We start from the raw sequence: 13,447 nt of genomic DNA, 5'->3' as shown, positions 1-13,447 counted from the left end.
GGGGGAAGGGCTGCCCAGCATTGCTCACGTGAGCCAAGCTTTAGCAATCATTCCCATATACTTATTTTTTAATGAATTCTTCCTTTCTCTTCATGTATATTTATACACAGAAACACATATACGTATATAAAAAGGAATAGGCATTTATCTAAATATATATTTATCTAAAAATATATATTGCATACAAAAAACAGTGGGGGGGGGAAGGAAAGCTATAATAAAAAGAGGCCTTTAATTAAATAAGATTGCCACTCTGGGATCAGGCCTTCATGCTTGTCAGCTTACTCTCAAAATAAACATCTCAAAGCAGGGCCTCAGTGGTGTCACTTACTCCAGCAAGGTACCCTGGGTAATCCCTCGCTATCTTGACAGCTACATAATGTTCAAACTGTTTCACGGGTGAGCGGCAGCACTTGCGCGAAAGAAAATATTAATGCCGGGAATTAATAGAAAAAGGGATGGTGGTTTACAAAAGCCAAACAAGGAAAAGGTGTCAAGTTAGTGCTGGTGTTAATTGTTAGGGAAAATAATTGTGGAGGGGTGGAGGGTTCGGCGGCGCTCGCCTGTCTGGCTGTCAGAGGGGTAACATCTCAACTAGGCAGGCAGGGAAAGGGTCGGCATGGGAGCGTGGCTCCGGATCATACAAATGACGGGATGACACCTCCGTGCCAGCAAACAGCTGGACTGTCACCCCGCGGCGGGAGCTGGTGCAGAAAGAGCTCGAGGGTGTTCACTGGGGTGAGCCTGGATGGCCAGGAGAGAAATACTGGGGATGGATATGGCATCACAGCCCCTTTGTGGGCATTCAAGGTTGCCCCCATGTTGCTCCTGAGATGTTGACGAAGCTCCCCGTGTCTTTGGATCTGTTTCTGGTTTTCTTTACGACACACCAGACTGCATCCAGGTGATCAAAACAGGTTAAAAAGGAGACAGGGAGTGAGAAATAAGCCAGGTGGACAAGCGTCTCCTGATAGGATGAACAGCACAGACTGTGAATTATTAACTGCATTTGAATTCAAGGCTTGAAGCCTTCTGGATTCAAGCTCAGAAAGATGTCTGGATCTATTAAAAGCCATTTATTAGAGACAATCTACAATCTAGGCAGAAAACACAACTTTTTTTGAAAAACGCCTAGTGATTTTAAAGATGAACCAGTCTAAAAAGGGATTTTTGTTTATAATCTTCTTTGAAAGGCGACAGAAATGAATAATTTTCTAAAGCCAGACCATTTAAAAATAAAAGAAACGCTTTTTAGCAGCCATTTCCTAGTGAAGGCAACTGAATCAACAACTCAGCACGTGCACTCAGGCTCTTCTGAATGCAAGGTCTGAAGCTGCTCAGTGCTGGTGAGGCCACACCTTGAATCCTGTGCTCAGTTCTGGGCCCCTCAGTTCAGGAAGGATATTGAGGTGCTGGAACAGGTCCAGAGAAGAGCAACGAGGCTGGTGAAGGGACTCGAGCACATGAGCTGAGGGAGCTGGGGTTGTTCAGCCTGGAGAAGAGGAGGCTCAGGGGAGACCTTATCACCCTCTACAACTCCCTGAAAGGAGGTTGTAGGGGTTGGTCTCTTCTCTCAGGGAACCAGCAGTAGGACAAGAGGGCACAGACTCAAGCTCTGCCAGGGGAGGTTTAGGTTGGATATTAGGAAGAAATTTGTTAGGGAGAGAGTGCTCAGGCATTGGAATGTGCTGCCCGGGGAGGTGGTGGATTCACCATCCTTGGAGGTTTTCAAGACAAGACTGGATGGGGCACTCAGTGCCATGGTCTAGTAACTATGGTAGGGTTGGACTGGATGTTCTTTGAGGTCTTTTGCAATCCGGTTGATTCTATGATTCTATGATCTTGGTCACATCAGCTGTAGTAATGTCAGTGGGGTGGGTGAATGGATTATTCCTGAAGTCAAGAATTTTGCCCCAAAAAGCTGCTACTCTGGTGGGAAAGGCAAAGTGTGATGCCTTGAGGTTAATTTGAATATTATGCAATGACAAGAAGGTTCTCACACAGTAAAATATATAAGGAAACTATACACAAACCCCCAAAATAATCTACTTCTCAGCCTAAAACAAACCAAATAAGAGTAAAAAGAAAGAATGGCCTCTTAAAGAATCATTCCATCAGTTAAGCCTGTTTTCCCATCAGAGAAAGAACATTGATCTCAGCAGTGATGCTCCCTGGAACTCCTTTGCATAATATCTATTTTATTTCTATTTTCTTCCAAACCAAAAAGTAATGAGTGCAAGCAGACCAGACATCACCTAAGACCTGAGAAAGCTTCAGTGACCAAAGCTGCTGGAGCACAGCAGCAGGAGAGGGTTTAGTAGCCCAAGAAATTGTTAATGGTGTTTTTAAATGGATACTGCTGCCCTCTAGCAGCTACAGAGAGATGGATCACATCCACTGTGTTTCATACTGCTACACATTTGCTTTGTAATTAGGAAAAAAATAACCCAACAAGCCCAGAACACCCAATATAATTTCAAGCCACACACTATTTTATGGGAGCAAGCTTACTGGAAATTTAACATATGAAACAAGTCTTGTTCCATAAATAAATAAATAAAAATGACCACCAAGTTGCCTTAAAACCCTGAAAAATCAAAGAACAGTGTGAAATATAACCTAGACCATCTTAAGTTTTGGTTAAAAACCTAAATTTTAATCTGAAGAAGGAAATTAAGGATTTATTTTATATGCATGTAAAGAATAAATATCAGAAAATCTTCCTAGAAATAGAATTCCTGGAGTTATTTACGACAAGGAGTAAAAGATGTTTTAAAATGGAACACACATTTTTCTTTTTAAGTGGAAAACCACTGTATTCTTGTAGTAAAATAGCCAAGATCAAGGCTTAAAGAGGAAATCAGAAAAATAAAAGTATTCTGCTGGCAGGAAATTCAGGTAATTTTGGAAAGTTTTCTGCCCAGCTAGTTTTACATGGCCAGATGGAAATGAAACATTGCTTGGAAACAAGCATCACCAATAGGTTCCAAGGGAAAATAAACCAAGGAAAAAACCCCAAACAACACAACTGAAAAAGACCCACCACAACAAAATCCAATAAAGCAAAAAGACTAGAGAAGTGTGAAGTGTGCAAAGCCATGGCTGATGGGGGGGATAATGGAGAGGGGGAAAAAATAACAGAACTGAACATTAACAGAATGAAATATATAGGAGTTTCTATTCAAGACACTTCAGAAACACCATTTTTAAAAAAAAGTATAGAAACTGAGAAAAACCTACCAAAATCCCTACCAAAACACCATGAGATGTATATTAGACATGACATAAAGAACAGGATTGCCTATGGCAAAAATTAACCCAATTGAACACTGTGTTCCCAGTCAAGACTCAGGTATAAATGCAAAGAGGGCACAAGGACAGAGCAGAAGGCACAACTCCATCACTAGGCAGCACTGGGAACCTTCAGAATAAATAGCTGCATCTTATCACAGAATGGTTTGGGTCAGAAGGGACCTTAAAGCTCATCTCATTCCAATCCCCCTGCCATGGACAGAGACACTTTCCACTAGCCCAGGTTGCTCACAGCCCCATCCAACCTGGCCTTGAACACTTCCTGGGATGGCACATCCACAGCCTCTCTGGGCAACCTATGCCAGCACCTCACCACCCCCACAGTAAATAAAGAATGTTATCCTAATATCTAATCTAGACCTGTCCTCTGTCAGTTTAGTGTCATTCCCCCTTGTCCTATCACTATGCCCTTGCAAAAAGTCCCTTTTCAGCACTCTTCTAGCCCTTCTAGGCACTGGAAGGGGCTCTAAGTTATCCCCAGAGCCTTCTCTTCCCCAGACCTTATAATCCAAACTCAGACTTGCTTCTTTTATCAGTCTTTGGTGGAATAAAACCTCTTTACATGGTCCCAGAAAGATGCAGTGTGAGCTGTTAATGCAGGCAGGTGCCCAAACCAAGAGCCAACTCTGACAACTGATGGAGCTAGAACAGTTTAAGAAACTTATCGTCTAAATTACAATTCCTACAAAAGAAGAGTCATAGGATATTCTCTGGGCCCTAGGTATTCTCTTCCTGTTCTGCCCTCCCTACATTTCCTAATTCAATTTACCAGGGGCAGATATGCATATAAATTGCTTTTTTTTGAACTCCTCCTATTTTCTCATGGTTTCTGTCTCTGGGCATTCCTTTGTCATGGCCAGTCCAGGAGGGATGCTCACAGGGATCACTGTGTGTAAGAGCAAAGTTTCAGCCACACATGTTGCACTTCCAGGAACTGGACTTGGCACAGACAAACACTTGCAGCACAAGCCCTTGTACACAGATCTACACAGCATCCAGAAAACATCAAAATAAGTCCTCAGCACCATTCAAATCCTCAGCAGTTGCAAATTAGCCATGATTACGCCTTTCAAAGAGAAGTGTGAAAAGTTGCCTAATACATCTCAATAATTAATAAATCTGAAGGCTTAATGATCTAATTGCAGATACCCTGAAAACAGAGAAACTCTAAATTAATCAGCGCGTTTGCAGGGAGCAATTCAGCCTAATTGCTCTGAGCATTTGCTTTCCAAACAATGGGCTTGCTCTGAGCTGACGAACACCCAGCACAGCACAGCACACACACATCCCTTTCTCCAGCACCCTGGTATCAGCACGGACCCAGGCACTGAATCAGAGAATCATAAAATATCCTGAGTTGGAATGGACCCACTAGGACCAAAGTCCAACCCCTGGATAGCCCAGAGCTACGAGTGGTGAGCTACTGCAGGTTCATTACTGCTGAAAGCTAAAAGTGTGTGCTATTCCACACCCTTTTTTTTTATTTTGTCCTTGGGATACTGAGCTTTGGCACAGCTCTCAGCGATGCTAGAGCTGCCCATGCAGCTCCAGGAGCCCACCCGGACCCTTTGGCAGTGAGAGCTGTTAGATTTGACAGCAGATGATGGTGTGCTCAGCACAGGGAAAGCAGGATGCCCACATCAAGATGATGGTATCTTCTGTACTACTGCACCCCTCCTTGCACCCTTCACACATTCAGCTGCCTGTATTATGGGAGGAAAGAAATGACAGGAAAACTGAAGTGCAGCAACAGGAAACAAATGAAACCTTAAAGAAAGAAACAGAGATGGGACACAAAGGTCCTGTTAAAAAAAAAAGAAACCTACAAAACACACAACCACGTGGAAAAGAGACACACACAAAGTTCAGGCTGGAGCAATGCAGTCAAAAGGGTTAAAAAAAAAAAAGACACAGAGACTAACCACAGCCACTCACCAGCTGACATCACATCCGAGAACTGTATTTCTTGTAACCACACCATTTAACAGATAAAAAAATCTACTCTGACTCTGAAAGCACAGGATTTGAAAACAGGAGGGGCTTCTCACCTTTACAGGCACTCAAAACCCAGTTTCTGCTTATTTTTACACCAGGAGAGCTGGGTTTATCCCCTGAAGGAAGGTAGCACTTCCTTACAGCTGTGGCATCACACTGCTGCTTGGTGCCACAGCATCACTGTTGTGCAATGGTAACTGGTACAGGCAGCAATGTGCACAGTCAGAGCAGCTCAGAGCCAGAAGGGAGCAGGATATTTCAGATTTCATTAGACTGACTCAAACGACCATGAGGCATCACCTTGTCCTGTGAAAGTGAACCAGCAGTTCAAAGCATGAAATTGTGAGCTTCACAACAAAGTGTCAACAAGGCCATAAAATCACTAAGGGTGCAACAAGATGACAACACTTAAAGTACTAGTGATTAAGAATGCTTCATTTTTTCTAAAAATGAGATATAATTATCTCTCTGTTCTGCAGAACTACTGCAGTGCTCCATAGATTCTTAATCAATAAAGTACATTTCTGCTCCCTTACTAGTTACAGCATTAGAACTACATAGACACAAACTCCTCAACATCACTGAGACACATCACATCACCTAGTAACAGTAATGCTGTAAGAAGCACACAAAAATCAAGCTTCTGGTGCTGTGTATATAAACACAGGGATCCATAACCTTCAGAGTTTGGTTCATCAGTCACAAGACCAACAAATGCAGGACACATGCACTGTCCGTGAATTTGCTGAGTAGAACCAGGAGTTTTCAGCAACAGCTGTTTCCAGTGGAAGATATATTTTCTCTTGGTCACACACCTTAGATTTATTTTTATATACACACACAGGTAAGTATTTACTACATTGAGGCAGAACAGAGGCAGAAACAGACTGATCAGTACAAGAGACTTTACTCATCTGCCAGGAGAGGGCATCACCCACCCACTCTGCAGGGCTGCAGCCCCTAAACCTGAGCTATTTAAACTGTTGTAAAACAAATCAAGGGGAAAAGTAGAGGTATAAGAAGAAAGAAGGACACCACACTTAAGTGCTGTTTTCCTTATCTTTGACTAGATACAAAATTTTTTAAAAAAAAGTGAACCGATGGGTTTGATGACTTGTTTGAGACTCTTTTTTTCCAGATAAATTCTGATAGTACAATAACTTAATATTAAAATTCAGGAAAATTACAAAATTTATGTTAAACTTGATTTAGGCTGAAGATGCTGGCATAGACTATTCACTCAGTCTGTGGTTTACATGGGAATATTTTGTTATTTAATGTGTAACATATTCTATGTAGCATTTGGAATTAGTTTCCGTCAATGACCACAAGGTATTACCACTTCATTTGAATACAAACAGGACATTGCTACTTCTACCTCAGAACTCTCTGCCACCACTCCCACCTAACCAGAGCATTTTTGAGGCTGCTCACACAAGGCTGACCACAGGAGGGTTCAAAATACAGGACCAGCAACTCAGACATCATAGAATATCCTGAGCTGGAAGAGACCCACAAGGATTGCACAAGTTTTTCACACTGAAGAGCTCTGGTATCTCTTGCACATGCAAAACCATGGGGAAGAGGGTCTGAGCCCTCTCTCAGCTGAGTCAGAGAGCTCTGCTGGGTTAGCTCTAAGGGTTTGCTGTTCCCAAAATGTCAATGAGGATGACTTGGCCTTCAGCCCAAGCCACAGTCTGACTTGCAGGACACACTGGCTGCAGACAACGTGTTCCTATATTTGGATTATTCAGAGTACACTGGTATACCCCAGTGGGGTGGCTGTATCTGGCATCAGGGCAGGGAGAGAGGAGGGAAGTCACAATCACCTAAGCCCACAAATTTTCTCTGAGGTTTTCTCATATTGAAGAGATGAATAAAGCTGACAACTTCCCACTTTTAAAAGCATGTTACAAGAAGCATATTGCAAGTGGTTGTAGGTCAAGCCTGAGTGTCATGCAAAAATGCCAAATAACCAGTACAACACAGAGACCTATAAAGATGTGCATCAGGCATCATTCGTGTGCTGTTTTTTCTTTAAGGAGCCATCACTGCAGCATAATGGTGACTGAACAATAATCAAGTCATTATTTTCTCCCCTCCCACTGCTTGTGCTATAAAAAGCAGGAATTTTATTGAATGATGTATCACCTCACATACTCAGTTTACTAAATGAGTGGTCATTTGCACAAAAGAGACTCATCAGAATGTTGGGGGTTTATTCCCTTATGTTGTTTCACCATGTTGTCCCATGCTTCACAAAGACAAGCATTTGCTTTCTTACACAACAAAACACAGCCTAGAGCGAAATATGCTCTGTCTTCTCTAGAAATATTACTCTGCTGGAACTGCTCATTTCTAGCATCTTTTTCATACAAGCAGTTGGATGTGCCCTGGCTTGTGTAGCTTGCTAGTAAATCTGATGAACTGCTACACTGTTAGGAAATACAGACTTCTGTAAAACCAATAAAGATCTTAATCTAAGTATTCGTTCACTCCTTCCAAAAACTGGAAGGAAAAACAAACACACACTTGGCCAGAACCTACTGTTTCACGAAGACATGAAAAACCAGCATGGAAAAAGTTAACTGAGATAGCAGATAATAGAAAACCCAATAAGCACTCCATGTGAGACATTTCTAGATCAGATAGGTGCCTGCAGGTGCAAAGCTTCACAGGCCTTTAGACTGTGCAAGATGATTCCCTTTAAAACTGTGTGAATGAACCCTGTGGCTTCATGTCAAAAGAAAGAAACTGCTCACATTTTGCAACACCAAAGTATCAGAACTGTTTCCACATGCAGGAAAAAAATACGAAATAAAGATTGGACTATATAGAAGAGCTCTCTGACAGGTTCAGATCAAAGGTCTTGGAGCAGCTGATGCTGCAGAGTCCTACAGCCCACAGAGAACCTCTGGCAGGACAGTTCCTCCCTCCACAGCAAGCAGAGAAACTACCAACTGGCTGAACTTTCACTCACTGTTGCAGCAGCCTGAAGAAAATTCAGGTTAACATAAGGCACTTTCACTTAACTTTTCCAGGAATTCCCCAAATCTTCTGCAATTTATTTGATACGTCATTTGGGTGTGGGGTTTTTTGTATGTTGTCTACGTTCACTCACATCCCAAATTAGAGGGAGGATTGTTGGCTTATGGCCCTGCTCCTATGGTTTCCCTTTTATTAACAGCTTTGTAGATAACCCCAAAAGCATTCCTAGGGCAGCTCCATCATTTAATAAATCTCCAAATATTCTTTGGCTTTTCTTTTTAAGCTCAAATAACTTAAGTGCAGCCAAGAAGGTGCTTTGCAGCTGCATAGTCAGGCAGGAGGAGCAGCAAGGAGAAGGCAGCTCCTTCCTCTGTGTATCTAAGGTGGATAAACCAAATCGTTGAGTGCTCTGGCTTAGACAAGAGACACAAGTCAATGATTTGCTGCATTGGAGATAAGGAAAAAATCCAACTCGCTGCCAAACTGAAGTCAGTCAAAGGAGAGAACTATGTGAATTTCAAAGGAAAGCAGCTGAAAGGTGGGGCTCACCACAGCGATCTCTGATAACCAGGTTCCGGCCTTCCTTCAGGTGGATGGTCAGCAGGTAGGCAAAGGGGCTGGGCAGGTCACTCAAGCAGTCATTTGCTTCCTCCAGAGCCTAAAGAGAACAAAGAAATCAGTCACCACTACACACCTCCTGAAGCAGCTTGTGAATAAGGCAGGTGTGTGCTCGGTGTTGCAGAAACAAAGTTCTCATCTTTCCTTAGGGCAATCTTTCACAGAAAGGTTAAAAAAAAAAAAAGGAAAAAAGAAAACTATTTATTTCCCAGGCTTTATTTCACTATGCAAATAGCATATGAGCATCAGGTATCTTCAACAAAGCAAGGGGTAACACAAGAAGGGTTCTCCCTGAAAACGAGTAGTGATATTAACAATCACAAATGTATGAACAAGTTTTCAAAGTCCTATCAGCTTACTGCATGTTTTTTTTCTAGCTGCTTCCGTGCATTCATACAATATATCAAGTTGGAAGAGATCCATAAGGATCAGAGTAATCATCTGATAACCTCATGAGGAAGCACACGTTTCACTTAGCTACCAAGAGGGCAGCATTTGTACAATTCTAAAAGAGAGAAACCCAACAGCAGGCAGTGCTTGCTGTGAGGTTGTGCAAAAGCAAACTCGAGAGGATTCTTGGTCATCAGAGATGCTGCCAGGGTTACACACCTCAGCAGCAGCATCCAGCCCAAACCTTCTGCGAAAACAGCCTCTGGACAGCGCTTGAGAGGCTATCAGAGGGCAAAGGTAGAGAAGTTCATCCAGAATAGGCAAACATGCTTTACATGAGAATAACATGTCAAAATTGCCAATGCCTTTTCACACTGCCCTAAAGCTGTTTTTGTTGCCTGTCAAACCCTATAGCTGTGTTATTTGCTGTATTTACTTTAATACAGTTTGTTCCTAGGCTGTTAATTGAGTATTTATGCTGATGCTTTCATCAGTTATAAGTACAATATAGATATAATAGAATATTTCAAAAAAATCCAGAAAATTTAGGTCTACTTAAAACATTAGCAACCGCCTTGAACTACAAAAAAGCTAAACAACAAAAACACAAAACCACCACTAAACAAACAAAACTCCCACAAACCAAAAAGAAAAACCACAATGGACAAATCTATAAACACCTTCTTCATCTGCTGGGTGTTTAAATTTGTAAGAAGCAAAGAACTTGAAGCTAAAATATATTGTGCTTCTGATCAAGTTTCAAAATGCTTTAAAATGACAGGACTTACCATTTGGTCATCAAAAATTTGAGATGATAGGGAAGAGTCAAGATCCATTTCTCCACATTGATACTATAAAATAAAAGATACAATTATAATTAGATAACAGTAATGCAGGAAAGAAAATAGTCCCAGTATCACTCAAAAAATTTCTCATACATATATGTAATGAGTGAATATTTTTTTTTTACTTCTGCTTACAGAACCTTCTCTCCACAATTTAGATATATATTTCTTTTTCCTGTTTCACAGGAACTGCATGTAGTCTCTTGAGTTTAATCCAAGAAAATAGGTGTCTGCTTCCAGCTATCAGAATAAATTCTTCTCATCCCCAGTACTGCTCTGTGCCTTCAGTGATGATGGTCCTTACCACAAACTCTCCTGACATCTGAAGGTTATTGCATCTGGTGACTGGCTGCTCTCTGACTTGACTACACTTCTCTTTCACCATCCAAAAGGCAAGTTCCAGGAAAAGGGTTTTTTTTGTTTAGTTTGGGTTTTTTGGTTTGGTGTTTTTTTCTGGTTGATTTTTGTTTGTTGGGTTTGTGGGGTTTGTTTTTTGTTTTGGAAAAAAAAAAAGGCAAAAAGAATGTTCAGGGGAAAAGCTAGAAAGAAATGGTCAAAGGGAAAGGTATCCTGGTTTTGGCTCGGATACGGTTAATTTTCTTCCTAGTAGTTGGTATGTGTTGTGTTTTGGATTTAAGAGGAGAATAATGTTGATAACACATTGATATTTTTGTTGTTGCTGGCCAGGAACCACTACTCAAGAACTGGCTGGGCATCAGTTGGCAGATGACAAGCAATTCCACTGTGTATCACTTGTTTTGTAACTTTCAATTCTTGTATAATTTTTTTGTTAGTATTATTATCCCTTCCTTTTCTGTTCTCTCCTGTCTTTATCTCAGTCCACAAATTCGCCCTCCTTTCCCCTATACTCTCCCGTATGGAGGATGCTGGTTCCCACTGAGGGAGGAGTGAGAAGCTTTGTCATATTTAGCTGCCTGTTAGGTTAAACCATGACAAAAGGGAAAATTTACCTCCCCCCTCTTTCTACAGTAACTGGAAGATCCAAAGGATTTTCGTCTAGTGCCCGGCACAGGAGAGGAAGTCAAACATTTCTTCCTAAATACTGACTCATCCAAAAACTTGAGGCTACAGTGGCATGGTGTTTAGACTGCCTGGTCACATGGAAGGGATTCATCAGTCAAGACACCTCTGGTGATATTCTGACTGTTAGAAGAGTCTACGATCATCATTTAAGCTGGAGAGGACCCACATGCCTGGGCAAACCTTTTGGTCTAATGCAAGGCAATCACAGCTCATTCAAATACAAAGAACAACCTCAATCTACAGAAATGCACACAAGGTGGAATTCGATCCTCATGTGAAAATGTTATTATGTGCAGTGTGGTAACATCCAAACCTCCCAGATGAGAGCAGCATTGTGTGGAGCACTATGGAAATATTCAAAAAAAGAAACAGCTCCTGCACCAAAGTACATAAATCTTAGAGATACCGATATGCTGAAATAAACATAAATACGCTTTTGTGTAATTCTTCTCCTCCTCCTCCTCCCTCCAAATACACATATTGCATATCAGGAAGTACAGTAATCCACCATTGCAAGTAAAATTTCCTTTGCATGACAGACAAAATTTAACATTATGGTTCCCACAGTAATCGTAACTTGGCCACCTTGCAAAAACACATTAAAAGTAGAAAAATTATCATCATAAAGAGCAGCAGAAGAATTTTCTCGCACAACAGAGCTGAGTTACAGCTGCTAGGGGAACCCTAACTTTGAATTTTCTGACTAGTATGCATAAAAACTCACTTGTGTGCATTAAACCTAGTGTTTCTTGGAGTCTCTGACTTCACAGGAATCTCCTTCAGGCACCATCATTGGCACTGATAATGGTTTCTCTTTACAGCTTGTTTTACATGGCACAAACACAGGATCAAAGAACGGCACTGAAATTACAATGGTTTTGAAAGTACTGTCTTGACTAGCTTGATATCATTTATAATAAAAACATTACCCTCAAAGTTATGAGTTTGTCTTTATTCTGCTTTGTGTTTACTTGCATTACATCCACAGATATTGAACAACTATAATTTTAACTAAAAAAGTTAAGGTTTTTTTTTTATTTTAAGCTTCACATAATGTAAATTACTACTATTCTAGGTATTCTATGCAATTCTCATTGCCTATTCTAGATGCAATGAGATCAATGAATATAGTTAAAAGTGTCTGTGAAAATATGGTCCTGAAATCTTGATATTTATCCAACTACTGTAACACTTTTGAACTTTAAAGTATAAACAAATGTGGCCACATCCAGCAGGGTCACAGTCCCATATGTAACTGTGTGAAAACAAATCAAACAAGAGGGTATATATATGAATATATATATTTATATATACAAATAAATAAAAAGTTCCTCTTGACAAGATTTGCAACCTCTGTCTCATCTTGTTTTCTGCAGAATAATGATTAAAAATACAAGGGCAATGAGTACATCAGCAATGGAATGAGGCTTTGGTTTGCCAGTGACTCACTACAAAGTGTTGTCAAGATGATGAAGAAGTGGTATCAGAGCACTTCAGTAATGACACATGGCCACAGCCAAAGCTCAGCTGCAAAACGTGACATGACTGAGGCCCTTTTCATCCTGGACCAAGCAGGGAGGGGCTTAATGCAACTTCAGTTGCTTCTTCACCCTTCAGATTTGCCTTGTTGGGATGCAACAGAGAACAGAAAGAAAATTTCTTGAAAAATGGAAAAGTGGTATTCGTGGCAAGAGCCATCATTGAAGGCGACACTTCCTGAGCACTGACAGCTCTGTACGAAGTTCAGACTAATGCGAAAAACCACAAGCCCACACTGAGCTCCTGCATGAGGTTTGGAAAGTATCTCATGATATTGAGTGACCAAAGACAACCGGGAAATGAGTAAGTGGCATGTGACAAGCAATTCAGGGGGAAAAAAGCTCAACCTACATTTTTGCTTTTTTTAGTTTGTTTTGTTCCAGGGATCTGCCTTCCTTCTCATTTACCTCCCTGAGCAGTGAGTGATGCTCACAAAAGAACAATATGAACTTGTCGTGCACTTCACAGCAACCCCACCCACTATTCCGAGTCCAACAACCTCCGTAACAAACTGTTCCCATCCAAGGCATACAGAGAACAAATCCTGTAGCTGTTCAATTCAGTACAAGAAAAGCTGAATGGAGCTGAACTGAGGTGTTCCTAGAATCATAGAAAGGTTTGGGTTGGAAGGAACCTTAAAGATCATCTAGTTCCAACCACCCTGACACCTTCCACTATTGAATCGGGTGAAAACCAGATTTTATCAATTTTGCTCA

General features: G+C 41.2%; 1 protein-coding gene across 1 annotated transcript in view; it reads right to left on the bottom strand.

Annotated features, from left to right (window-relative positions):
• MCTP2 (multiple C2 domains, transmembrane 2) overlaps positions 1-13,447 on the bottom strand; it is a 100,729-nt gene that overhangs the window by 84,877 nt on the left and 2,405 nt on the right. The window contains 2 exon segments of the mRNA XM_009084877.1: positions 8,845-8,953; positions 10,092-10,154. Of these exon segments, the coding sequence (XP_009083125.1) occupies positions 8,845-8,953; positions 10,092-10,154 (172 nt within the window).

The sequence above is a fragment of the Acanthisitta chloris genome, unplaced genomic scaffold (genome assembly GCF_000695815.1).
Source record: "Acanthisitta chloris isolate BGI_N310 unplaced genomic scaffold, ASM69581v1 scaffold14801, whole genome shotgun sequence".
Taxonomy (NCBI): Eukaryota; Metazoa; Chordata; class Aves; order Passeriformes; family Acanthisittidae; genus Acanthisitta; species Acanthisitta chloris.
Note: the sequence above shows the minus strand (reverse complement) of the source record. Positions and strands in the feature narration are given on the sequence as shown.